The 25,116-nt window shown below is 48.8% G+C and overlaps 1 protein-coding gene across 1 annotated transcript in view; it reads left to right on the top strand.

The window, feature by feature from the left end:
* Positions 1-25,116, top strand: part of PLXNB1 (plexin B1) — a 138,279-nt gene that overhangs the window by 70,436 nt on the left and 42,727 nt on the right. The window contains exons 5-14 of the mRNA XM_053378522.1: positions 2,974-3,156; positions 5,829-5,957; positions 10,313-10,413; positions 14,040-14,172; positions 15,071-15,227; positions 16,491-16,599; positions 16,684-16,792; positions 19,319-20,182; positions 21,139-21,264; positions 22,533-22,655. Of these exons, the coding sequence (XP_053234497.1) occupies positions 2,974-3,156; positions 5,829-5,957; positions 10,313-10,413; positions 14,040-14,172; positions 15,071-15,227; positions 16,491-16,599; positions 16,684-16,792; positions 19,319-20,182; positions 21,139-21,264; positions 22,533-22,655 (2,034 nt within the window). The remainder of the gene's footprint in view (positions 1-2,973; positions 3,157-5,828; positions 5,958-10,312; positions 10,414-14,039; positions 14,173-15,070; positions 15,228-16,490; positions 16,600-16,683; positions 16,793-19,318; positions 20,183-21,138; positions 21,265-22,532; positions 22,656-25,116) is intronic.

The raw sequence follows: 25,116 nt of genomic DNA, 5'->3' as shown, positions 1-25,116 counted from the left end.
GTTAGCATTAAAGGGTATATTAGTACAGTGTAAAGTTGTTGGGGGGAGGGACTGCAGCTCAGTGACTCGTAGTTTTGCAAGCAGAAGGTTGCAGGTTCAATTCCTGGCATCTCCCTCCCCCCCGCCGCCCTTTTTTAAAGGTTTTCTTAGCAAGTGATGTGATAGATCTCTGCCTGAGATCCCCAGAGAGCTGCCGCCAGTCGTAATTTACAATGCTCAGCTAGTTGCCAAAGAGCCCCATCTGGTCTTAGGAATCTTCCTATTAGCCTTAGTGCTTGAAGCCCAGAGGTAGAATATATGTCAGAGCAGGACATAATGTTGGGCACAAACTGTACTCCTGACATCATGTTGTTGGGTTCCTTGTGGTACAAGCTGGCTTCTCGTCAGAAGAATTAGCTTCTGCCAGGTTGCAGGAGGAAACCCAATGCAGCAGCAACAAACTGAGTCCCCTTGTTGCCTGGAGACCGAGGAACAAAAACCTGAACTGGAAAGATCACTCTCTCTTTTTCTTTGCAATACAGTCATACCTCGGGTTGAAGTCGCTTCGGGTTGAGCGTTTTCTGGTTGCGCTCCGCGGCAACCCAGAAGTAACGGAGTGCATTACTTCCGGGTTTCGCCGCTCGCACATGCGCAGACGCTCAAAATGACGTCACGTGCGGAAGCGGCGAATCGTGACCCGCAGATGCGGCTTGCGTTCGCTTCAGGATGCGAACAGGGCTCCAGAACGGATCCCGTTCGCATCCAGAGGTACCACTGTATCTGCTTCAGTCTATTGATGTCGAAGAAGAAGAAGAAGAAGAGGAGGAGGAGGAGTTTGGATTTGATATCCCGCTTTATCACTACCCTAAGGAGTCTCAAAGCGGCTAACATTCTCCTTTCCCTTCCTCCCCCACAACAAACACTCTGTGAGGTGAGTGAGGCTGAGAGACTTCGGAGAAGTGTGACTGGCCTAAGATCACCCAGCAGCTGCATGTGGAGGAGCGGGGAAGCGAACCCGGTTCCCCAGATTACGAGTCTCCCGCTCTTAACCACTGCACCACATTGGCTCCCAGAAGAGGCTCCTTTGCTGGCCAGGCTTGTTTTCTTGTCATTCTTTTGCTTGGCCAGAGCTTGGAGATGACAAACTGGCTGGTTCCTTCCTGCAGGCTAGTCCTTAAGCCCAGAACCAGCCTTCCCAAACCTAGTGCAATCCAGACGTCAACTCCCATCAGCCTCAGCAAGCAGCACTGGGCTGATGAGGAATGATGGGAAATGTAGTCACAAACATCTGGAGGGTACCAGGTTGGGAAAGCCAGCTCTACATTTAGGAACTGGTCTGGGTTTGAATTCTGACACCATCAATAATGGGGTGGTGAGAGCATGTGTGTGCATGCAAGGAGGAAATGTGCCTGGCGAGAGTGGATGGAGAAAAATGTTTCTCCTTTCTTAGAACACTAGAGCTCGTGGACACCCGGTGAAGCTGAATGTTAGAAGATTCAGGACGGACAAAATAAAGTATTTATTTATGCAGCGTGTGGTTAAACTATGGAACTCACTCCCACAGGAGCCAGTCTTGGCCATCAACTTGGATGGGTGGCTTTAAAAGAGGATTAGGCAAATTTGTGAAGGGTAGCAGGCTATCAATGGCTATTGCCACAAGGGCTATGCTCTGCCTCCGTGGTTGCAGTAATGTTCCCAGAAACGGCAAGAGGATACAGTGCTCTTCCACTCGGTTCCTGCATCTGGTTGGCCACGGTGAGAAGAGGATGCTGGACTAGAGGGGCCATTGACATGATCCGGCTGCCCTCTTCCTATGTTCTTATGTTCCACCATGCAAATTGTTTCGCCACCTTTCTGAGTTTCATAAAGTCCTGTTTTCCTAGCACCATATTCAATAATGGCAGATTCTGGGCTCGTGGGATCGGTTTTCCTTTTTTTTTACTGGAGCTCCACGGTCAAACAACCAGAGCAGTGACCCTCCTGGGTTGGAGCCACTTAACCTTACCAACCCTATACTCACCTGGGCTGAATATGAAAGGACAAAACTACACCTGAATTACTTCACACCAGGAATTGTGCTAGGGCTTTTTGTTATCACTCTTGTTAAACCATTGGGATTCTAATGTTTGCTGATCTAGTGCAAATCTCTCTCTCTCTTTTCAATTTTCTGTTTTACAATTTAAAATACTCATTTTACATCGCTTCTCTTTCCATGGTTCATTCTGCATATTTTACAAAAACTATGCCATTCGGTATTCCATTATTGCATTCATCAAAACTTGTTTACAGTGTTGAATTTATCTTAATGCTGCCAGCGTTTTCAGCAGTACACAATTATTTCCCATACGTATTCAATCAACATTTTCCAATCTTCTCTAAACGTAGGTTCTTCTTATTCTCCTATTCTATGTGTTAAGTCTGCAAGTTGTGCATAGGTAAAAGTAAAGGGACCCCTGACCATTAGGTCCAGTTGTGGCCAACTCTGGGGTTGTGGCGCTCATCTCGCTTTATTGGCCAAGGGAGCCGGTGTACAGCTTCCGGGTCATGTGGCCAGCCTGACTAAGCCGCTTCTGGCGAACCCGAACTTCACACGGAAACACCGTTTAACTCCCGCCGGAGCGGTACCTATTTATCTGCTTGCACTTTGACGTGCTTTCAAACTGCTAGGTGGTCAGGAGCAGGGACCGAGCAACAGGAGCTCACCCCGTCGCGGGGATTCGAACCTCTGACCTTCTGATCGGCAAGTCCTAGGCTCTGTGGTTTAACTCACAGCGCCACCCGTGTCCCTTGCAAGTTGTGCATATTCTATTGCAAATCTTCAGTCGATCTGCCAGTAGACCCCAGCAGATCCTCCGCTGTTCCCAAGTCCTGCTGTTCCAACACTTTACGTATTTGTGGTTTATATCAGATTATTGCAACCTATCTCCCAAATGTTGGCTGGCTTGGAATAGCTTTATTCTCATCTTCTTCTTTCTCCCCCTCTTCCCAAAAAAGGATACTTTGGATGCCTACCCTTGTGGCTCAGACCACACCCCCAGTCCAATGGCCAGCCGCGTACCACTTGAAGCAGAGCCCATCTTGGAAAAGCCGGACGCCCGCCTGACCGCCGTGGCCGTCAGCATTGAAGATGGGCACACTGTCATCTTTCTGGGAGACAGCAAAGGCTGCCTGCACAAGGTAGGAGCGAGGTGGGCCTGGCTTGGGAAGGAGGGTGGTGCCTCATGGGGCCGTCACTAATGCTGGGTGTCCCATTATTATTAAGCGGAGTCGTGTGGTGTGTGCTTGAAACAAGCAAGGTGAGGTTTGCATCGCATATCTTGTCTCAACAAAGATTGATCCGCAGATCAGGAAAAGTGTTTATTACGTAATGTGTGCGTGCCGGTACAGGCAGGGCTGTGTGTGCTCAGATGCGCTGCAAATTGGATCGGGGCGGAGGGGAGCTGAATTTTGCAACCTTTGCAAATTGTGAAAAGCGCACCAGTATGTGGGAATATTATTTGGTTCTTTTATATAGTTGATTGGATGGATCCTAGCAGGAGGGAAGCAGACTCAGGTTTTATATAGGGATGCAAGTGTTGCTGTGGTCTAAACCACTGAGCCTCTTGGGCTTGCCAATCCGGAAGGTCGGCTGTTCGAATCCCCGCGACGGAGTGAGCTTCCATTGCTCTGTCCCAGCTCCTGCCAACCTAGCAGTTCGAAAGCACACCAGTGAAAGTAGATAAATAGGTACCACTGTGGCGGGAAGTTAATCCCCATATTAACAGATTTCAGTCCTTAATTTGAAGGCTTTGGTATCCTCTTTTTTGTGGGATGGGACACCTAGCCCTGCCTTTTTCTTTAGCCTTTAGATGTTTATTGTTTTTTCCCAAAGTTTCTAATTTAAGCTGCTTTGAGTTGTAAGAAAAGCAACTGAGAAATAAAGCAAACCATCACCGTCACTCCTGACCTCTGGCTGTCTGGGGCTGGTGCGAGTCCTGGCTTGCCCTTCTCTTAAACCAGGGGTCAGCAAACTTTTTCAGCAGGGGGCCGGTCCCCTGTCCCTCAGACCTTGTGGGGGACCGGACTATATTTTGGGGGGGGGCTGGGAATGACCAAATTCCTATGCCCCACAAATAACCCAGAGATGCATTTTAAATAAAAGCACACATTCTACTCATGTAAAAATACCAGGCAGACTCCACAAATAACCCAGAGATGCATTTTAAATAAAAGGACACTTTCTACTCATGTAAAAACACGCTGATTCCCTGACTGTCCATGGGCCGGATTTAGAAGGCAATTGAGCCGGATCCAGCCCCTGGGCCTTAGTTTGCCGACCCATGTCTTAAATCAGCACTCTACCAGTCTCTTCCCCTTTTCCCACCTAGCCTGACCTATCAACCCAATGGACATTTGGGAGCTGCCCTTCAAAAAAGGCAATGTTGGTCGCTCACAACTTTCCCCTGTCAACTGTTGGGCCTCAGTGCCACCTAGTGGCCTTCTTCCAAAGTCAGCGCAGGTGGCAGCTGTCCCCACGATGTGCCCCAGCTCCCGCCAGAAGCAATTGCCGCCTTTTGCACTTTTGCTGAGTGGTGGCTCCTTGTCTTGCTTTTGTGGCAGTTGCCACAACCAGGAGCTGCTAACTTTCAAGGCAGTGTTCCTTCCAGTCTGTGACTGAACGAGATAACCTGTCCCCTCTTACTTCCCTACCAACCAGCTGCTTCCCTGGGTTTTTCAATTTGCATTGCCATCATATTTTGGAGATAGTTGCCCAACTCCATTGTGGAACACTCGGCCTTATTCATTTAATGCAGGGCTTCCCAAAATTGGGCATCTAGCTGTTTTTGGACTACACTGGTCCTGCTATCTAGGGGTGATTGAAGTTGCAGCCCAAAGGCAGCTGGAGACTCAAGTTTGTGAAACCCTGATTTAATGTGAACGCTAGCAAGGCAATCTCTTCCCTTTTCCCTTCTCTCCTCTGATGCAATGGCCTGATACTTTAGAAGCGCCCCTGTTTTCATTCCCTTTCTTTGCGAACTGTGCACTCTCGTCTTCTGCTTGAACATGCTTTTAGAGCATTGTTGTTGTTTAGTCGTTTAGTCGTGTCCGACTCTTTGTGACCCCATGGACCAGAGCACGCCAGGCACTCCTGTCTTCCACTGCCTCCCGCAGTTTGGTCAAACTCATGCTGGTAGCTTCGAGAACACTATCCACCCATCTCGTCCTCTGTCGTCCCCTTCTCCTTGTGCCCTCCATCTTTCCCAACATCAGGGTCTTTTCCAGGGAGTCTTCTCTTCCTAATGCTTTAGAGCATTAGGAGGAGGCAAACAGCAGTCATTTCCCCCCGCGCAAGATGTCAAGCTTTCTCTCTCCCTCATCCCAATACTTCATGGAGAAAATACTGTGTTTTGGGAGCTTGTGGTCTTTGCTTAGAAGTAAAAATGGCGTTTGGTCCTTGGTTTGGCTTGCAATGCAGAAAGGCCTTAAGAGACAGCAAAGGCACTCAGTTTGCCTGGTTTATTCTGGACACAATAAATGAAGGTTTCTGCTCACTGAGCGCGATGAATAGATTTACCTATTACCTCAGGTTACAGACGCTTCAGGATACAGACTCCGCTAACCCAGAAATATTACCTCGGATTAAGAACTTTGCTTCAGGATGAGAACAGAAATCGTGCTCCGGCGGCAGCGGGAGGCCCCATTAGCTAAAGTGGTTCTTCAGGTTAAGAACAGACCTCCAGAACGAATTAAGTTCTTAACCCGAGGTACCACTGTATTACTGAAAGAGTCTTAGGCTGGCAACAATGGCGTCCTTCTCTCCCTCCCCTTGAATTTGATACCTTTCCCCGTTTTCATTTACCGCCTTGCAGGTGTACTTGGGACCAATGGGAGACGCCAACCTGTATGCTTCTCTAGTGATCCAGCCGAACAGTGCCGTGAGTGGAGACCTCCTCTTCGACCTGCCCAAGAAGCACCTGTATGTCATGACTCAGTCTATGGTGAGAGCAAGTGAAAGTCCCTGCTGTGTATGGCTGCTGTCAGCCATTTTGGACAAGGCACAGAACACCTGCGGGTGGGGGGTTTGGTGATTTTCTCTTCCTGAACCAAGAGGCGGACACATATACTTTTAAAATCCTCAAATTTTTCTGATGCTGAGAATGCCCTGCGGGAAAGGCGCTGCCGTTCTAGTTGGCCGCAATGATCGTAGATGTCTCTCCCCTCTGGGCCTTTCACACGTGGCCTTGTAATAATAATAATAATAATAATAATAATAATAATAATAATAATAATAATAATTTATTTGTATCCCGCCCATCTGGCTGGGTTTCCCCAGCCACTCTGGGCGGCTTCCAACAAAGATTAAAAATACATTAAAATGTCACACATTAAAAACTTCCCTGAACAGGGCTGCCTTCAGATGTCTTCTAAATGTCAGGTAGTTGTTTATCTCTTTGACATCTGATGGGAGGGCGTTCAACAGGGTGGGCGCCACTACCGAGAAGGCCCTCTGCCTGGTTCCCTGTAGCTTTGCTTCTCACAATGAGGGAACAGCAGGCCCTCGGCGCTGGACCTCAGCATCTGGGCAGAACAATGGGGGTGGCGCGGCGTCTTCGCACAGCTCCATTTTTGCGCAGGCTGCACAATGTTACACAGGAGGAGCACAAGGCGCAATGTTTCGCTGGTGTTAAAGGCACGGGGGGTATTACTTCAATCGCCGCGTTCCTCCTGTGTAACATTGCGCTGCCCGCGCACAAATGGAGCCGCGCAAAGGCCCACACAGCAAAAACGGACTGCCTACAGCCTCCCTCCCAGCTGTAGGGCAGGCAGAGTGGGAGGAGGCAAGCAGAATACGGAGGCCATGTGGGAAAGGCGAAAAGTGCTAAAAGAAATTTGTAAAAAAGCTTCACCGCTTCCCCCCACCCACCCAAAAAAGCGCAACTCTGGCCCCCCCCAAAGCTCAGCGATTGCCGGTGAGGGAACAGCTGATAGGCAGCCTATTAGACACCCGTGGCTGTTGGCCTCTAGGCAATCCCCCCCCCAAAAAATAATTTCAACAAGTCAGGGCAATTTCCTCCCATTTTCAATGTACAGTCATACCTCGGGTTGAATGTGCTTCGGGTTGAGCACGTTCAAGCTGCGCTCCGCGGCAACCCGGAAGTAACGGAGTGCGTTACTTCCGGGTTTCGCTGCTTGCGCATGCGCAGACATTCAAAATGACGGCATGCACGGAAGTGGCAAAATGTGACCCGCGCATGTGCAGACGTGCCGTCGTGGCTTATGTTGCGTTCAGGATGCGAACTGGGCTCCAGAATGGATCCCGTTCGCATCTCGAGGTACCACTGTATTATTCCTCCAACAAATGTATTCTTTCACCTGGAAACCTGATAATATAAACAAACAAACAAACAAATCAGTCAATCAATCAATCTCCAAACGGATTCCTTGAGAGACCGGGTAAAAAATCTGATGGTCAAAAAAAGCATCCTGCCAAAATAATACAGTCATGCAGAACAACTTGGAATTGCTGAGATCCTCACGATACCGCAGCGGTTCTTGTTGGGCTTTCAAGCACGTTTGATGGATTTCTCTCCCTGCATCCCACAGAGAATAATTGGGGAGACCCTTCTGACACTCTTAGAATGTTGTGACCTCCTTTGAACTCGCAGCGTAGAGGAGGATGAAAATCCATATCTATTTATAGATAACAAAAGCTCCGGCAGTCATGCTAATATCCCAGAGGGATCATGAACATCTGAAAGCCGTTGAGTAATGGAAGAGAAAGGCCTTCATTCATTCATTAACAGTTGTAAGATGGTTATGAGGCTTGAGAAGGGGACCCGGTTCCTAAGCGTGCTTTCATTTAATTTATTTTACCTTGTTTGAGGCCTACCCTATTGTATCCCGAGGGTGCAAGGTCAGTAGCAATACTTAAGCCCAATCAGGCCCATAAGATGGGTGTGTTTTTATTTATTACTTTATTATTTATAAATTAATTGGATTTATATATACCGTCCTTCATCATACAATCTCAAGGTGACTCACAGAGCGGGGTATAGGCCAGCCTTTCCCAACCTGCTGAACATAGCTGTCAACTTACAGATTTGAAAATAAGGGACCAGCAGCCAAAATAAGGGATTTTGCTGTTGTAAAGAGTTACATACATTGGTAGGATTGACAGATGCTGTCAATCTGGCATGAGGCGGTTGTGGTGGCGCCCTTCTGCGTCCCTCCCCATCCCCTCCTCTTCCTCCTCCCTCAGACCGCCTCCTCAGCCACCACTACCGCCTCCAGGCGGCGTGGGCGAGAGTCTCTCTCCCTCCCCCCCCCCCTCTCGGGCGGGGAAGGGCCGATGGAACTCCTTGCGCCAGGACGACGGCACTAGCGCGCGCTCTCTCTCACAGCGGAGGACCCCAATCCGCTGCTTCCCTCCCGAGCCGGGCGAGAATGAAACCCGGGAAATTTAAGGGATATCATCAGTAAGGGACAGCAGCAGGACACGGCGCTGGGATAAGGGAGTTTCCCGCCAAATAAGGGACGGTTGACAGCTATGCTGCTGAGTGCTCTCCAGATGTTTTGGACTACAACTCCCATCAGCACCAGGTTAGAGGGGGCCGGCGTAAGCAGCAACATTCCAAACGTTGCATCCTGCAGCGCAGGGATAGGCGACGTGGTGCCCTCAGGATGTTGCCCGACTATGACTCCCATCAGCCCCAGCCAGCGTGGGATGATAGGAGTTGTAGTCCGGCAACACTTAGAGGGCACCGTGTTGTACATTTGCGTGCCACCATATCAAAGCATCTCAGTTCCTTCCCTTCGTGTGTGTTTCACTCAACCGCATCTTTCTAATCGTAAAAGTGCTTTGGACAAATAAGAAGGGCTTCCTGACAAAAAGCAGACAGCGCAGCGGGGAAAAGAAAAACCCAGCAGATGTGAAGTGTCCGTTAAGACAAAGAGGCTAGGCTGGTTGCTCTGCAGCCCAGGCTATCTTATGCATCTCCCCCAGCCGCGTGTCATTTATCACTGTCTTATTCTTTATGCGCCTTCCACCAGGTTCCCACTCACGTGACTGTGCCCTGTCCAAGTCGATTGGGAATTTCAAACCTTGAGAGGCTCCCTTGGCCGTTCCAAGCCAGAGCTGCCCGCTCCCCTCCATCTCCAACCCCAGAGGCAGCATAATCATCCCTTCCAGGCTTGTCGTCTGTTAACTCCTTTGGTAATTTTGCCAGCAGAGGAAGGCAGCCTTGGAGGGGCGTATGTTCCACATAATTAAAACCAGAAATGCAGTAAATGAAATTTCAGGTTATTTATTACCGATGAAACCTGAAATGCTGCTTCTGAGTTATTTTTAAAGCATTCAGTTCCAGAAATAAAAGCGTTGGCCACTTTTCCTTACCGCAGCAAAAGAAAATGTTTCGCAAAATGAAAGGGAAACAAAAAGTAATGTTCCAACATTGCTAAGAATGGTGTGGGTTTTTTTCTTTAATGGGATAAAGAAAAATAATGGGGTATCGTAATAATGACAAAATTAGCATACGGCCTAAGATGGGAACAACCACCAGGTAAGTTCTTCGAATGTTGGGCTTTATTGGTTAAGTTTTGGAACAATTAAGTACCAAGACGCAATACGGCCCTGTAATGTTTTTGCTTTTCTGTCATTCTAAAACTTTGCGCACGGGAACCTTTCTAATATATTGTACCGGACAATGGTTTTAATGTTAGATGGCGACAAGCAGAGCTGCAATGTTTGGGTAGCAAAAAATAATTTTAAAAACTGCTCCCCTGGAACACATGACGATTTATGGAAGGCTGCTTCTATTTAATGCTGTTAGCGCTGGAATAATGTTCTGATTTTTTCCCCTTCAAAGAGTGTGGCTCTCTTCCTTGGTTCTTGATGTACTTTCTTGTATCTCAGTTTTATCGGGGAAAACAATGAGATGGAAACACTGAGCGACTAAAAAGGTGTTGTGTTTCTTAACAAGGCAGTGGTGCTGGTGGGGTTTAGTGGTTGTGTATGAACTTCCAAATCCAAAGCCTTGTTGTATTAACACGAAGAAGGGGGGGCTGCTCCCCTCCCCTTTGGGGGGGTTTCTCCTTTTTGTAAAAAAATAGGGAAATCTGTATGCCAGCTTGAGAGCTCATGTACTTACCCCTTCCACACACAAATCAGGGAGGGTTTGGGAAGCCTCCCTGACTCAGTCCCAACCTGTTGTCTTCTCTGCTATGGGAGCACCAGCAGTGGGGAGGATGGACAGCCCCAGAGATTTACACAGCTGCAACAAAGAGGCTTCTATGGGCAGACTCCCCAATCTGCGGATGCCAGTTGACAGGCCGCTCTGTGGCTCTGCCTTTTCAGGTGACCAAGATCCCCATATTTGAGTGTTCCCAGTACCCCGACTGCGAGTCGTGCTTGGCTCTGAGGGACCCCTATTGTGGCTGGTGCGTCCTCCAAGGAAGGTAAGACCCGGTTTTACAACGCAGTGTCTGCTTTCAGGCAAGATGCTTCCTGCAGCACCAAGAGGGCCGGTGCAGTGGCAGAGGGGGAGGGCCGTGGCTGATTTAGCTATTATTATTATTATTATTATTATTATTATTATTATTATTATTATTACCACCACCCTTTTTCCTTAACAGGACTCAAGGTAATTTACAGATAAAAATAAGAACTGCTGAAAACATGGATAGAATTAAAACTATAAACATACAGTGGTACCTCGGGTTACAGACGCTTCAGGTTACAGACTCTGCTAACCCAGAAATAGTACCTCGGGTTAAGAACTTTGCTTCAGTATGAGAACAGAAATCGTGCTCCGGCGGCAGCGGGAGGCCCCATTAGCTAAAGTGGTGCTTCATGTTAAGAACAGTTTCAGGTTAAGAACGGACCTCCGTAATAAATTAAGTAGTTACCCTGAGGTACCACTGTATATGGGACGCGGGTGGCGCTGTGGGTAAAAGCCTCAGCGCCTAGGGCTTGCCGATCGAAAGGTCGGCGGTTCGAATCCCCACGGCGGGGTGCGCTCCCGTTGCTCGGTCCCAGCGCCTGCCAACCTAGCAGTTTGAAAGCACCCCCAGGTGCAAGTAGATAAATAGGGACCGCTTACTAGCGGGAAGGTAAACGGCGTTTCCGTGTGCGGCTCTGGCTCGCCAGAGCAGCGATGTCACGCTGGCCACGTGACCCGGAAGTGTCTCCGGACAGCGCTGGCTCCCGGCCTCTTGAGTGAGATGAGCGCACAACCCCAGAGTCTGTCAAGACTGGCCTGTACGGGCAGGGGTACCTTTACCTTTACCTTTTTACCACTGTATATAATCCCAGGGTTGTGGGTTCAAGCCGCACATCGAGTTAAGATCCCTGCATTGCAGGGGGTTGGGCTAGATGACCCTTGTGGACCCTTCCAGCTCTACAGTTCTATGATAAAATCAATGAAAACCTTGCAAGTAATCGCAATAAAAACAGCATGGCACCAGCCCTTTAATTAAAAGCAGTCTGTTCCCGAAAGCCTGTTTTCCCCTGCAGAGCATGTGTTCTCCACTCTTCCTACCTCTTTGCCTTTAAATTGCCCCAGTACTGTAATATATATGAACGGAATCCATTCCGGAAGTCCATTTGACTTCCGAAAATGTTCAAAAACCAAGGCACGGCTTCCGATTGGCTGCAGGAGCTTCTTGCACTCAATCGGAAGTCGCGTCGGACGTTTGGCTTCCAAAAAACGTTCACAAACCGGAACACTTGCTTCCGGGTTTGCGGCCAAAACATTTTGTTTGGGAGCAAAAACATTCGGGTCACAAGGCGTTCCAGTACCAAGGTACGACTGTGTATACACACACACACGTATGTATGTTAACAGAGCTCTTTCACGGATGCAGTAATTATGTTAGGAAATCAATTTTATTAAGAATTTTCAACATACAGTACAATACAATACAATACAAGCCAATGTATTTTTAAAAAATGTAACATTAGCAAATGTCTGGCCCAAGACAGGAGAGCACATGTGATTCCTATTATGTTCTAGCCTCTGCCTCATTGAAACACAGTGCTATACTCAGGCCTTGCTGGTGGGTTTCACACAGGCCTCTAGTTCAGCCTTTCTCAACCTGTGGGTCCCCAGATGTTGTTGAACTACAACTCCCATCACCCCTAGCTAGCAAGGCCAGAGCTCAGGGATGATGGGAGTTGTAGTCCAACAACATCTGGAAACCCACAGATGTGAGAACCAGTTCTCTAGTTGGTCCTCATGAGAACAGGATACTGGACTAGATGGGTTCATCTGATAGAACTAGATGGGCCTTTGACCTGACTCAACTGGGCCCTCTTACGTTCTTAATTCGAAACTGATCACTCCATCAAAAGTTGCTCGCAGTCGCTGAAAGGGGACTGCAACTTGCACAAAGAGACAAGCTTGTTTGGGGAGTTAAACGTTTCCTTGTTTGCTTCAAACTGGCTAAACCTGCCTCCGAAACCCTAGTTTTTTACCTTTGGGGCGAAGGAGAGAGGAGTTGTTTCGGCTGGCCACAGGGGTTAAAAAGGAGGCGGGGGACACAATGACGTCATCTGCAGGGAAGGAAGGGAATTGTTTCCTGTCCCCCGGAGGAGATCACAGCAGAAGCAGCCACCCTGGGGAGTGCAGGCCGGTGGCTCGGATTTCTGCCAGCTGGTGGCTGAGGCTGGGCCAACTGGCCAGGGGGCAGAGAGGGCACTGGAGGAGCAGAGATTGACATTTGGGATTGAACGAAATGTATTTTTTTATTTCTTTAAACACATGCTAGTTGGGTGGATTATACCTTTCCGAGCCACAGGGCTGCATTTTGCCCGCTAACTTGGACAGAAAATTGCAAGAATGTCCGCGCAAAGCGTGCAGTCACCCCCACAGAGCAGTCATAGGTGTGCAGTTTATGGCGAAGGAACAACAAATGAATTGTGTTGGGAGCTGCCAGTCTGCAAACACCTTAGGCCAGGGATGGGGAACCTGTGGCCCTCAAGATGTTGTTGGCCTACTGTTCCCATCAGCCCTGGCCACTGGACATGCTTGCTGGGGCTGATGGGAGTTGGAGTCCAACAACTTCTGGAGAACCACAGATACCCCATCCAGACTGTACTCAGAGGAGATTGGGGAGCTACCAGCCAGTTGGGGAGGGAGATAACTGTTCTGCGTGACTTGTTTCGGAACAGAAGAGCTTAGTGGGACTCGTGGCAGTTGCAAGGTTTTACAATTGTGATGGACCATCCTCGCAACGCACACACACAGTGTACCACAGTTAAGGCCACCATCCATTTTGCTAGCAGTGCTTGTGGAACGACTCAGTGCCGCAATATAACAGGGCATTGGCCGAACCACAGTTAAAGCAAGCCAACAGCAAACCATGACATCACACCATGGTTTGTTATCAGGAGCCAAACCATAGCTTTTTTTGTTTTTAAAGAACAGTTTAATTGAACAAAATGAAAAGGCCTGTTGTAGAATTATAAAGGGTAACAATTAAGTTTCCATATATAGTCGTACTTTGGTTCTCGAACGTAATCCTTTCCAGAAGTCCATTCGACTTCCGAAACGTTCGAAAACCAAAGCGCAGCTTCCGATTGGCTGCAGGAGCTTCCTGCACTCAAGCGGAAGCCGCGTCGGACATTCAGCTTCTGAAAAATGTTTGGAAACTGGAACACTTACTTTCAGCGTTCGGGAGCCAAAATGTACGAGTACGAAGGCGTTCGAGAACCAAGATACGACTGTATACTTATCTAACATTTAAGTAATCTTCTCCAAAAATAATAATAAAGGAACCAAACCATAGCTAGTCTTCTAGACGGGGCTCAGACGTTCAAGCAAGCTACGCCTAGGCCAGGCAAACCATGGCTTAGCATTATGCGGACGTCATTTGGATCATGCTCAGCAAATTCATAACAGCTGTGTGCTTTCTGGGCGGGGAGAACCTTGCCTCACATTCTGGACGCATCCACTTTTGTGCCAGGTAATCTTCTCTGTCTGTTTGCTTATGGATGAGCGCTTGACTGGAGAGAAAAAAGGTCTTCTCCCTTTTAGGGCAGTCTAAGGTCTCCGTTCTGTTTTCCTGTATACGTATCTCTGCAGGTGCAGCCGTCGCTCTGAGTGCTCCAGGTTTAAAGTGAGTGAGCAGTGGCTGTGGGGCTTTGAGTCCAGCCAGCAATGTCTTTCCGTCCAGTCTCTGAGCCCGGCCAACATCAGCAGAGAAGAACAGAAAAACGTGAGCTATTATGATGAGTAAAATGTCTCTCTACGCCCTAGCCCCGCCGTGCCCCCATTTTTGAAGGCTGTGAAGTCATTTGTGAAGGGGGGGGGGAGTTTGGGAAGTTGTTTGTGCTTTTCACTGCCACCATGTGTGCAATAGCTGTTTAATAAATATTTTGAATAAACAGTCACAAACTTTTTATTGATAATAATCAGCTAAATCGTTTGAGGATCTATACAACTGTGTAACATGCAGAAAACAGCATTTTTAGAGAGATCAAAGACTGGAACTGAGGGAAGTCGGGGGATGGGGGTGGGTGGGTTCTGTGGGGGGAGGGAGGGGAGGGAGGAAAAATGGGGGGGGGAATAAGGATGATATGTTTCTGGATAATATGTTTTGTTTTAATTTTGAATAAAAAAGTTATTTGAAAAAAATAGTCTGGGAGCCTATGTGGCTGATGCACCATAGCATCTCGTGTACAAGAGCATGTTCATCTCGTGCATTTATGAGGTTCCCCAGGTAAGTGCAGAATCTGGCGTCTGGGAGAACAATGCATTCCTTTTATTTTGTATTAAACAAAGTACGTCGTCCTCACAGTTCCAGAAAACGCGCTTTGGAAACAAAGCCTTTGGTGTTTGTGTGATACTTTAAGTTTGCATATTTTGAGGAGGATTTTTTTTAAAAAATAATAATAATAATCTGCAGATTAAAAAAGTTAGTCGAAAGATGTTGCGAGCTCTCGAGAACCGGTACTTAATGTGTTCTACTCACCTGCTTTTTCATGCCCTTGCTCTTTCCATCACAGACCCCCCCCCCATTCTCCTCCAGTTTCAGAAGGTGAGATAATGCTAATTAGAGGAGAATCTTCCTTAGGACGGCAAGGTATTGATCTGTCCGTTCTCTTGATTGGCAGGTGTTCCTCACTCTTTCGGATTTGCCGGCCCTGCGGGACGGAGAGTCCTACACGTGTTTCTTTGAAGAGTATGAGAGCCCCGCAGTGACAATGGGGTCAGGCATCATGTGTCTTTCACCAGATCCCAGCCATGCGCCAGTTTTGAAAGCAGGGACAGGTGAGTGCCAGGATAGATAGATTAGATAGATGATAGATAGATGATAGATAGATAGATAGATAAAGGTAAAGGAACCCTTGACCATTAGGTCCAGTCGTGGATGACTCTGGGGTTGCGGCTCTCATCTCACTTTACTGGCCGAGGGAGCCGGCGTACAGCTTCCGGGTCATGTGGCCAGCATGACTAAGCCGCTTCTGGCGAACCAGAGCAGCGCACGGAAACGCCGTTTACCTTCCCACCGGAGCGGTACTTATTTATCTACTTGCACTTTGACATGCTTTTGAACTGCTAGGTTGGCAGGAGCAGGGCTGAGCAACGGGAGCTCACCCCGTCGCTGGGATTTGAACCGCCAACCTTCTGATCGGCACATCCTAGGCCCTGGTTAACCCACAGCGCCACCCGCGTCCCATAGATAGATAGATATAAAAGCCACATTGTGTGCATGGTGTGAGTGTTTCATGAAGGGCAAGTGGGCCATTTCTCAGGGTCTGAAGCTGCTTGGAGTTGTTTATTGAATTTATATTCCTCCCCAAGGAGTCCAGGGTGACACACAGATGCACCGTTTAAAGCAAAGGCATAGCGGACATTCTAAAATAGATTAGAACATTGACACAACAGATTAAGACATTTGATTAAACACGGCATTTTTATAGGGGGAGTCATTTGTGAAGCGATCCGAACCTTGGTGCTCTTATGAGTTTGTTGCTTTTTCGAATGTCTTTTCCCAACTGGCCACTTGTTGCTTCGTTAGTCTTTTCCCACTTTCTTTTCCCTTCATCCATGCCGGGAGAGAGACTGCTTTTCTCTTCTCAGCCGTCTCTCCCTCTCCGTTGACCCCAGTCGCTGCTCCCTTGCCAAGATCCCATGTGATCCCTGCCAAAAAATCTCATGAGCCTTGACCTCCACTCCTCCTCCTCCTCTGCCAATATTTTGCGACCGAGTCATGAATAAACACGTCAGATGATGCTGAGAGACATTTGTTTCTGCAATCTGATCAATCACGCGTCCTTATTTTAGTAAGACGTGCAGGGTTTTTTCTTACCTAAAAATAAGATCTGAAGAAAACGACAACATTTATTCTTCAAGTGGTGGATTTGCAGAATGCGGCTTCCCTGCTTAAAAAAAACCACAACCTGTTATCAACTAGAATCTTTGACTATGTTCCATTAGAGTAGATACATATTTCTCTCTCTTTTCCCAACATCTGAATAGGATGCTGCCGAACTGTGTTTTGAGGGGTGCCTTTTTTCTTTCCATTTCCAGACCACGTAACCATTCAGCTGATGGTGCGCTTCAACGACGTCTTCATTACCTCAACACCTTTCTCCTTCTACGACTGCAGGGCGGTGGCTCTTCTGAGGAAATCGGCACCGTGAGTCCTGCCCGTTTCCACATTATCGCAGCAGGCATCAGATTTGATGGGGCCTACTCAACCTTGTTCTTGTGTCGTTTTCAGGTGCCAGGGATGTGTGAGCAGTCACTGGGGATGCAATTGGTGCGTCCACCAGCACCTCTGTACACATAAAGATGCCTGTGAAAAAGGAACCGTTATCTACAATGAGAGGGTGTGTGTCTTTCATAGCTCTCGTCTGCTGATTGGTCTGCTGCTAGTTCCTGTCAGATGACGTCCCAGTAGCCAGAGGGCGGCCATTTTGAAGCCCTAGTATTCAGGGTACCAAGAGAGTGGCCCTCCTCTAGAACTTTCTGTGCTCTAGAGAACGTGCTGGGCAACCTGTGGTGCTCTAGATGTTGCTGAACTACGACTTCCATTGTCCCTGGACATTGACCATGCTGGCTGGGGCTGATGGGAGTTGAAGTTCAGCAGCATCTGGAGGACCAGAGGTTCCTCACATGTGTTCTAGAGAGTATGTGGGTGGCTCCAACAGAAGGTGCTCATCTAGGATGAAGGTAGCTGCCCCAGGACCATGAAAATGAGTAACCCAAGTCCCGTTTGCTCAAGTGAACAATTTATTCCCTGTAGAAAAGGGGCGGGAAACCTGCCCTGTATAGGGAAGCTTCTTCTTCTACTACTACTTTATTTTTTATTTTGACAAAGTAATAATAAAAATAAATAGAAATAAAAATATGAACCCCCAACCCCTGAGACAATTCCATTGTAACTATCCAACCTCCCAAAATTGCGGTGGTTTGACCCCTTTCCATTTTTAACATTACAAATTCTCCAAACAGCTTCCACATCTCCTCAAAATAATTTCTCCTGCATATTCCCCGTCTTACCTTAATGGCACATGATAGTCTTTAATAACTATATCCCACACCTCTATATACCATTCTTTCATTTTATATTCACCTTGCCCCTTCCACTTCCTAGCTATAATAACTCGTGCAGCTGTCAATAAATTAGTGAGCAAGTCCTTCATAGCCTGAGAATACAGTGGTACCTTAGGTTAAGTACTTAATTTGTTCCGGAGGTCCGTTCTTAACTTGAAACTGTTCTTAACCTGAAGCACCACTTTAGCTAATGGGGCCTCCTGCTGCTGCCGCGCTGCCAGAGCACGATTTCTGTTCTTATCCTGAATTAAAGTTCTTAACCTGAAGCACTATTTCTGGGTTAGCGGAGTCTGTAACCTGAAGCGTATGTAACCTGAAGCGTCTGTAACCCGAGGTACCACTGTCTAGGAAAGCTTCTAATGTTTTATGGTGTTTTTTATATTTTGCTGGAAGCCACCCAAGTTGCTGGGGCAACCCAGTCAGATGGGTGGCTAATAATAATAATAATCCCTAACCATTAGGCATGATGGCTGAGGCTGATGGGAGTTCAGCAACACTTGAGGAGCCACAAGTTTCTTGTGCCAAGTACATATCCTTTGCCTTAGCTCCTGTTTTGAATTCCTCTGAAAGCAGGGCAATCTGCCAGAGATTGGGCTTTGGGAGGAAAACGTGAGTGTCTGCAGCAGGGGAAGAAGCGCTTTGTGAAAATTCAGCCTGCTGAATTAGCTGTTGGTAGCAGACCTGCTCTGAATTTATCAGATGTGTTCTGACCCACGGAAGCTTAAGCCACAATATACCATATTTTTCGCTCCATAAGGCGCACCGGAAGATAAGGCGCACCTAGTTTTTAGAGGGGGAAATCAAGAAAAAAAATATGATTTCCCCCCTCCCCCCAGCCCCAAAGAGCTTCTCCCAGAGCTTCTTGAGGCTGCCGGGAAAGCCCGGGTTCCCCCCCCAGCCCCAAAGAGCAAAGAAGCTTCTGCCATAGCCACACGCAACCTCTCCGGCCGGGAGCCGGAGCCCCACCTCCCGCAAAAGCCCACAGGAGCCGTGCACCCTTTAAGGAGCATGTGGCTCCTGCAGGCTCTTCTACGAGGAGGAAGAAGCGACTGACTGGCCCCGTCAGTCCCTTCTCCCTCCGGGGAAAAGCCCGCAAGAGCCTTGCGGAGCTTGTGTGCGGCTCTTGGGGGCTTTTCCTGCCTGCCTCCCCCCTGCATTTGCTCCATAAGACGCACACACATTTCCCCTTACTTTTTAGGAGGGAAAAGGTGCATCTTATGGAGCGAAAAATACGGTATTTGTTAAATCTGCAGTGTGCAGAGTTGAACGGTAGAGTTGGAAGGGACCACGAGGATCATCTGGTTGAAGGCCCCTGCAACGCAGGAATCTTTTGCCCAACATGGGACTCGAACCCACAACCCTGAGGTTAAGAGTCTCATGCTCTACTGACTGAGCTACAGGAGACTGTCCTTCTGGAAGCTCTTGCGTGATGGAGAAACCAGAAGAGCTTTGCAGCATAGGGATAACAAATAGGCAGATATGCAGTGGGGGAAGGACTGGGCGGTGGAGCATGTGCTTTTGTGTACAGAAGGCCCTAGGTTCAATATTCAGCAATTATAGAGACACTCTGGGGAGCCTCTGCCAGCCAGTGTAGGTAGAACAATGGTCTGACTCACCACAAGAGGCCTTCACTCAGACCAGGAAACTCGTGAGGCCTGTTGAGGAAAAGTTGGAAGGGATGCCTGCTTGGCAAGGAGCCACTTCGTTCTCTTCCCACCCACAAAAGTCCAAAAACGGTATCCTTCTGTTGTTGTCTTCCTCTGGCCCTGACTGCCTGCCTCTTCTCTCCCCCCCTCCAGGCTCAAATACCAGCCTTCACCCCATGGCCTTCTGCGGCCACCCCAGACGCAGCAGTGTCCCCTTCGTCTCCTCCGACCACGGCCACCGAACCTGCCGTTCTCCCGGCCACGCCTGCGGCCACCTCCGCTCCCAGTTCCACCACCATACCTGCCGTCCCTCTCACCACCCCGCCGGCAACTCCTGCCACAACCCCTCTGCCGCCGGAAACCCCCAGCCCCACGCATGCGCCAGCCCCGACCACGGACGGCCTCACTTCGCTGGGGACGGACGCTCCGACGCTGCCTCCGACCGACGTGCCTGCCACGGCCAGCCCTACCTCCGAGGCTGTCTCCAGCGCCCAGCCGGAAACGGAGGGCTCCGTGACGCACTCTACCTCAGAGCCTGTCCTTGGCCCCGAAGACTGGTCCACGTCCCCTCCTGCCACTGTGGCTGATGGCACCCTGTGGCCTCATGTGGAGGCCCAGACGCCTTCCCCCGATGCCGAAAACTTGACATCGGTTCCATCGGCTGCCCCTGAGGCCCTCACCTCTCCCGTCCCAACCTCCCTCGCCCCCAACCAGACAGGAAGCGCCCCCAACTCTTCGGCTGACTTGCGTCCGGAAGATCTGGAGACGGAGCTCGCGACTTCTGAGGCGCCGCCTGCTACGGGCTTTCCCGACTGGCCTCCGGGGGACAGCTCTGAACTCGAGGACAGTGCGGAATGGGTGGATTCTCTGCCGCCCGAGAACGACACGTCCTCCTTCTCTGCCTCCATCCTCCTCTCGGGCGACGGGGACTCCTCAGAGAGCGACGTCTCTGATATCCCCAGAATCCTCAACCCGGGCCTGGACTACCAGTACGACGCGCCTGGGTTTCTTGACTTGGTGAGTCTCGAGACTCAGGCATGAGGACTAGGAACTTGAGAAGGGGAACTTTGCGAGGCAGGGAGCAACCTTTTGTTGTTGTTGAGGGGCGTGTTCCCCTGGGGGGGTCATCTGCCATGGGCCCCATGTGCAATGGTGGGCAGGCATGGTTGGAGGCAAAACCAAAGGTGCATGAAATTAGGCCAAGGGCTGCACATGGTCTTAGGGCCACAGGTTGCCCAGTCCTGCCTTAAAAGTATGCTGTGTTCAAACTATTTTTATTGTGGCCTTCACCAGCCTGTGGCCCTCCCCTGTTGGCTGATGGGAGCACTTGGAGGCCCCCACGTTGGTGAAGGATTATTTAAGGCCTGACAGACCCAACTGCAGTACACACCTGCAGTCTGCCATGGAAACATATCGTATTTTTCGCTCCATAAGACGCACCTGACCATAAGACGCACCTAGTTTTCAGAGGGGGAATGCAAGAAAAAAAGTATTCTTTAAAGGGAGCGCTAAGCAGAGCCTGTATGCATCCCAGGCTCTGCTCAGAACTTCCTTTCACGAGCCGCGTGGAGCGTGTGTGCGGTGCTTGCAGGCTTTTCCCCGAGGACGGAGAAGGGCAGCCCGCCACTGCATTCGCTCCATAAGACGCACACACATTTCCCCTTACTTTTTAGGAGGGAAAAAGTGCATCTTATAGAGCGAAAAATGCGGTGTTATAGTGGTTCCCTAATCCACAGCCTTTCCAGCATGGTTGAAAGAGTTGGCCTCCCGTTTCGGAGAGTCATGGAACTGTAAAGTTGGAAGGGACCCAAAGGGTCATCTCATTGAAGCCCCTTCAATTTTCCAACAGCGCCGTAACATTTCTGATCCGCTGTCTTTCTTTTTCGGGCCGGAGGTTTTTTGGAGCAGCAGCAACAAAGCTGTGCGGGCAAATCTCTTCCTTACTTCTTTCTGCCTCGCTTGTGTGCTTTCAGAATGAGGAGCTGAGCCAGGGACCGGAAGCCTGTCCCTGTGTGCGGGGCATTCAGGGGTCCTCGCTGATGCCCGTCAATGTGCAGAGAAAGATCACGCTGATAGGGAGCAACTTCCACCTCTATCAGGTAAACCTAGAGACTGAGCTCAGGCACTCGGGGGGTTGGGGAGGCGGTGCAAAACCCTGCTTATGAAGATGCTTAGCAAAAGCTTTCAAAGGGAAGGATTGCTGTTTCGTTGTTTTTCTTATAACTATTGTGCTTTTTTGTTGTGTTTTTAATCTTGCGAACTGCCCTGAGATCTTTTGATAAAGGGTGGTATATAAATCCAATAAATATTATTATTATTATTATTATTATTATTATTATACCACTCTCTACCCACAGGTGGCATTCTTCTTCTTCTTCTTCTTCTTCTTCTTCTTCTTCTATTAATAATAGGAAACAAAAAACAATGTGTAACAGAAAAAGAAGCAGAAAATTGGTTTAAAAGTGTGTGAAAGAAAGTAATAGAAGTGGAAAGAAATTGCAAATGAGTAGATTGGAAGTTCAACACAAGGGTGGGGTGAGGGGTAAGGGATGGTGGTGGGAAAAAGAAATATATGTGGGATTAAGTGTGGGTATGTAGGAACATTTTTAAGGATTGTATGAATTGTATGTTTGTATATTCGTAACGCCTGGCGTGCTCTGGTCCATGGGGTCACGAAGAGTCGGCTCAGTATTGCCAACACTGACTGGCAGCAGCTCTCTAGGGTTTCCGGCAGCGGACACACACCAAGGCTTACCTGGAGATGCCAGGATTGAACTTGGGACCTTCTGTGTGCAAAATATCATTTATTTAATTAATTTATATACCACCCTATACCCGGGGGGGGTATTTCCTCTGCCACTGATCTGTCCTTAAGAGCTGATCCAATGCTGGCACTGATTTTTAACCCTTGGATCCAAGATAGAGACGCAATGGCGGCAAATCTCTCTTGTTAAATGCAACTGTGAGCTGCTGTCTGGAGGGATATTTGATACGTTCCGTCATCTAGAGAGACATGGCCCCGCCTGCTTTTGGCTTTGGCCCCACCCACTCCTGGCGTGCAGACTCCCTCCCCCAACAAATTATCTTCAGCAATAATAAAAGGAGCTCACCTGTGTCCTGAACACCTGTGTGGATGAACAGGAACAGCCCATCCCATTAAAAGACGCTAGAAGTGGGCCGATCTGTGAATGCCTCTCTCCCAGAAGCTGCTTGCCCTGTCACAGGACCAAACATAGAGACACTGACATGGGGAATTAGCCATAGATGATGAAAGTGAACAGGGGACACCCACAGTGTTGTATGGAGCTTAGCACCGCAGCGAGGGTTCGTAGGATTCAGCCCCTGTGCTTCTTCCATCTTTTAAAAGGATAATCTATGGGAATATGAATGTGTGTTGGTCCTGGAAGGGAAGACCTTGAGCGTGGAGGCGCATATCGAACAAGACGAAACCAATCCATCTCTTTGCTACATCACATGCCAGCTGCATCAGGTAAGGCCTTCACGGAAGAGGAGCCTGTGCTCGAGTTTCCACGAGTCTTACAATCTTCATAAAGGGGGGTAGTTATCACCTCACGTACACACACAAAAACCAAGAATAAACCCCAAATACCTGCACCTCCCCTCCTCAGAAGGAGGATGGGGAATCCCCAACATAGAACTATACTACATCGCCACATAATCCCATACATTCTAGAAAACGAGACAAAGCAATGTATACACCTAGAAATATATTTTAAAAATTGTCCAGTAGACCTTAGAGACCAACTTATGTTTGTTCTTGGTATGAGCTTTTGTGTGCATGCACACATCTTCAAATACCATGCACATGGAAGCTCATACCAAGAACAAACTTAGTTGGTCTCTTAAGGTGCTACTGGACAATTTATTTATTTATTTTATATATTTCTACTGGGTCAGACCAACACGGCTACCTGCCTGAACCTGTGCACCTAGAGAGAGACATAATCGAAAATACCGTATTTTTCGCTCTATAGGACACACTTTTTCCCCTCCAAAAATGAAGGGGAAATGTGTGTGCGTCCTATGGAGCGAATGCAGGCTCCTTGGCTTCGCGGCAACGCGCCTGTCCTGGAAGCCGGAGGAGGAACAGAAGGGTCTCCTTCTGTTCCTTCTCCAGCTTCGCTGAAGGGCGCTGCGCCTTCTCCCTCTCTGCGCAGCGCCTCTCCTGTGAAGGAGAGGTGCTGCGCAGAGAGAGAGAGAAGGCGCAGCACCCCTTGAGCAACGCGCCTATCAAGCGAAGCCGGAGGAGGAACAGAAGGGTCTCCTGTTCCTCCTCCCGCTTCACAGCGATGCGCCTGTCCTGGAAGCCGGAGGAGGAACAGAAGGGTCTCCTTTTGTTCCTTCTCCAGCTTCGCTGAAGGGCGCTGCACCTTCTCCCTCTCTGCGCAGCGCCTCTCCTGTGAAGGAGGGGCGCTGCGCAGAGAGAGAGAAGGCGCAGTGCCCCTTCAGCGACGCGTCTGTCCTGGCTTCTGCTTTAGCCCTGCGCAGCCTCTTTGGGCAGGGGGAGCCTTCATCCCGCTGCCCTGAAGAGGCTTGGCGCGGTTACCCCAGAAGCCAGAACAGCCACATGGTATCCCAGAAGCCAGATCCCTCTTGCTGTTCTGGCTTCTGGGGTTCAGAATAATTTTTTCTTGTTTTCCGCCTCCCAAAACTAGGTGCGCCCTATGGTCCGGTGCGCCCTATGGTGCGAAAAATATGGTACCCCCACCATGGCATAGCCATTCCTCCAAATCAAACTAAGGAAAATCCCCACAACACTTAACAGGTTCACACAGACCATGTTTAAAGTATGGAAAGAAGAAAAGGCAGGCAAACTGTCCCCAACCCCATCCCCACTAATCCCCTTGGCTCACCACCCACTATTCCACCACGCAGCACAAAACTTCCAGATAAAAACCTGGCATGCCAGAGCCCTATATCGCCTAGCAGACTTCTACAAAAATAACAAGCCCACATTGACACAAGAAATCCAAGACAAACTAGGGGACACCCAAATACCCTGGCTAACACACCACCCATTACATGCCTTCTTAAGGATGCTTTACGTGACCATAGGTTTGTTTGTTGTTGTTTTGTTAATCTCCTCCTAACAGCAAAGGGACACGACAAGGGGATGGTATCCATAATATACAAAATACTGCTCCAAAATCTTTCTTGATGTAATCAAAAAACAATGGGAGGACGACATAGGCTCTGAAATTAACCCCACCCAATGGACTAGAATGTGTTCTAAGCCTCCTTTTAAATCCATATAATGGAAAAGAAAAGAACTCACCCTGAAACTCACTTCCAAATGGGACCTAACACCATGGAAACTGGCGCTGATACGCCCAGGAGCCTCACCAAAATGCTGGAGAGGCTGCACTTCCACAGGCACATACCTCCAGTGTGGTGTAATGGTTAAGAGCGGTAGACTCGTAATCTGGTGAACTGGGTTCGATTCCCCGCTCCTGCACATGCAGCTACTGGGTGACCTTGGGCTAGTCACACTTCTCTGAAGTCTCTCAGCCTCACTCACCTCACAGAGTGTTTGTTGTGGGGGAGGAAGGGAAAGGAGAATGTTAGCCGCTTTGAGACTCCTGAAGGAGAGTGATAAAGCGGGATATCAAATCCAAACTCTCCTTCTTCTTCTCCACATGTGGTGGGAATGCCCCAAAACCCAACTTCTGGACATCAGTCGTACAAGAAATATGCAAAATAACTAAACCAGTATTAGAAACCACTGGCCCTACTGAACCTCTTCCAAGATAACAATGCCCACTCACATTATAAAGAGTTGATAACCCACCTACGCTCAGCAGCCGGAAGCATTATTGCAGACAGGGCCCAAGAGTCATGAGACAAAGAGAACATGGAGGGATCCTGAGACCAAGCAAAATCAGGCACTGATTCTTCATAAAAGACCATGAATGCTTAGGGACCGGGCAGAA

The sequence above is a fragment of the Podarcis raffonei genome, chromosome 2 (assembly GCF_027172205.1).
Source record: "Podarcis raffonei isolate rPodRaf1 chromosome 2, rPodRaf1.pri, whole genome shotgun sequence".
Lineage (NCBI taxonomy): Eukaryota > Metazoa > Chordata > Lepidosauria > Squamata > Lacertidae > Podarcis > Podarcis raffonei.
The sequence above is the reverse complement of the archived record's forward strand: the minus strand, read 5'-3'. Positions and strand labels throughout refer to the sequence as shown.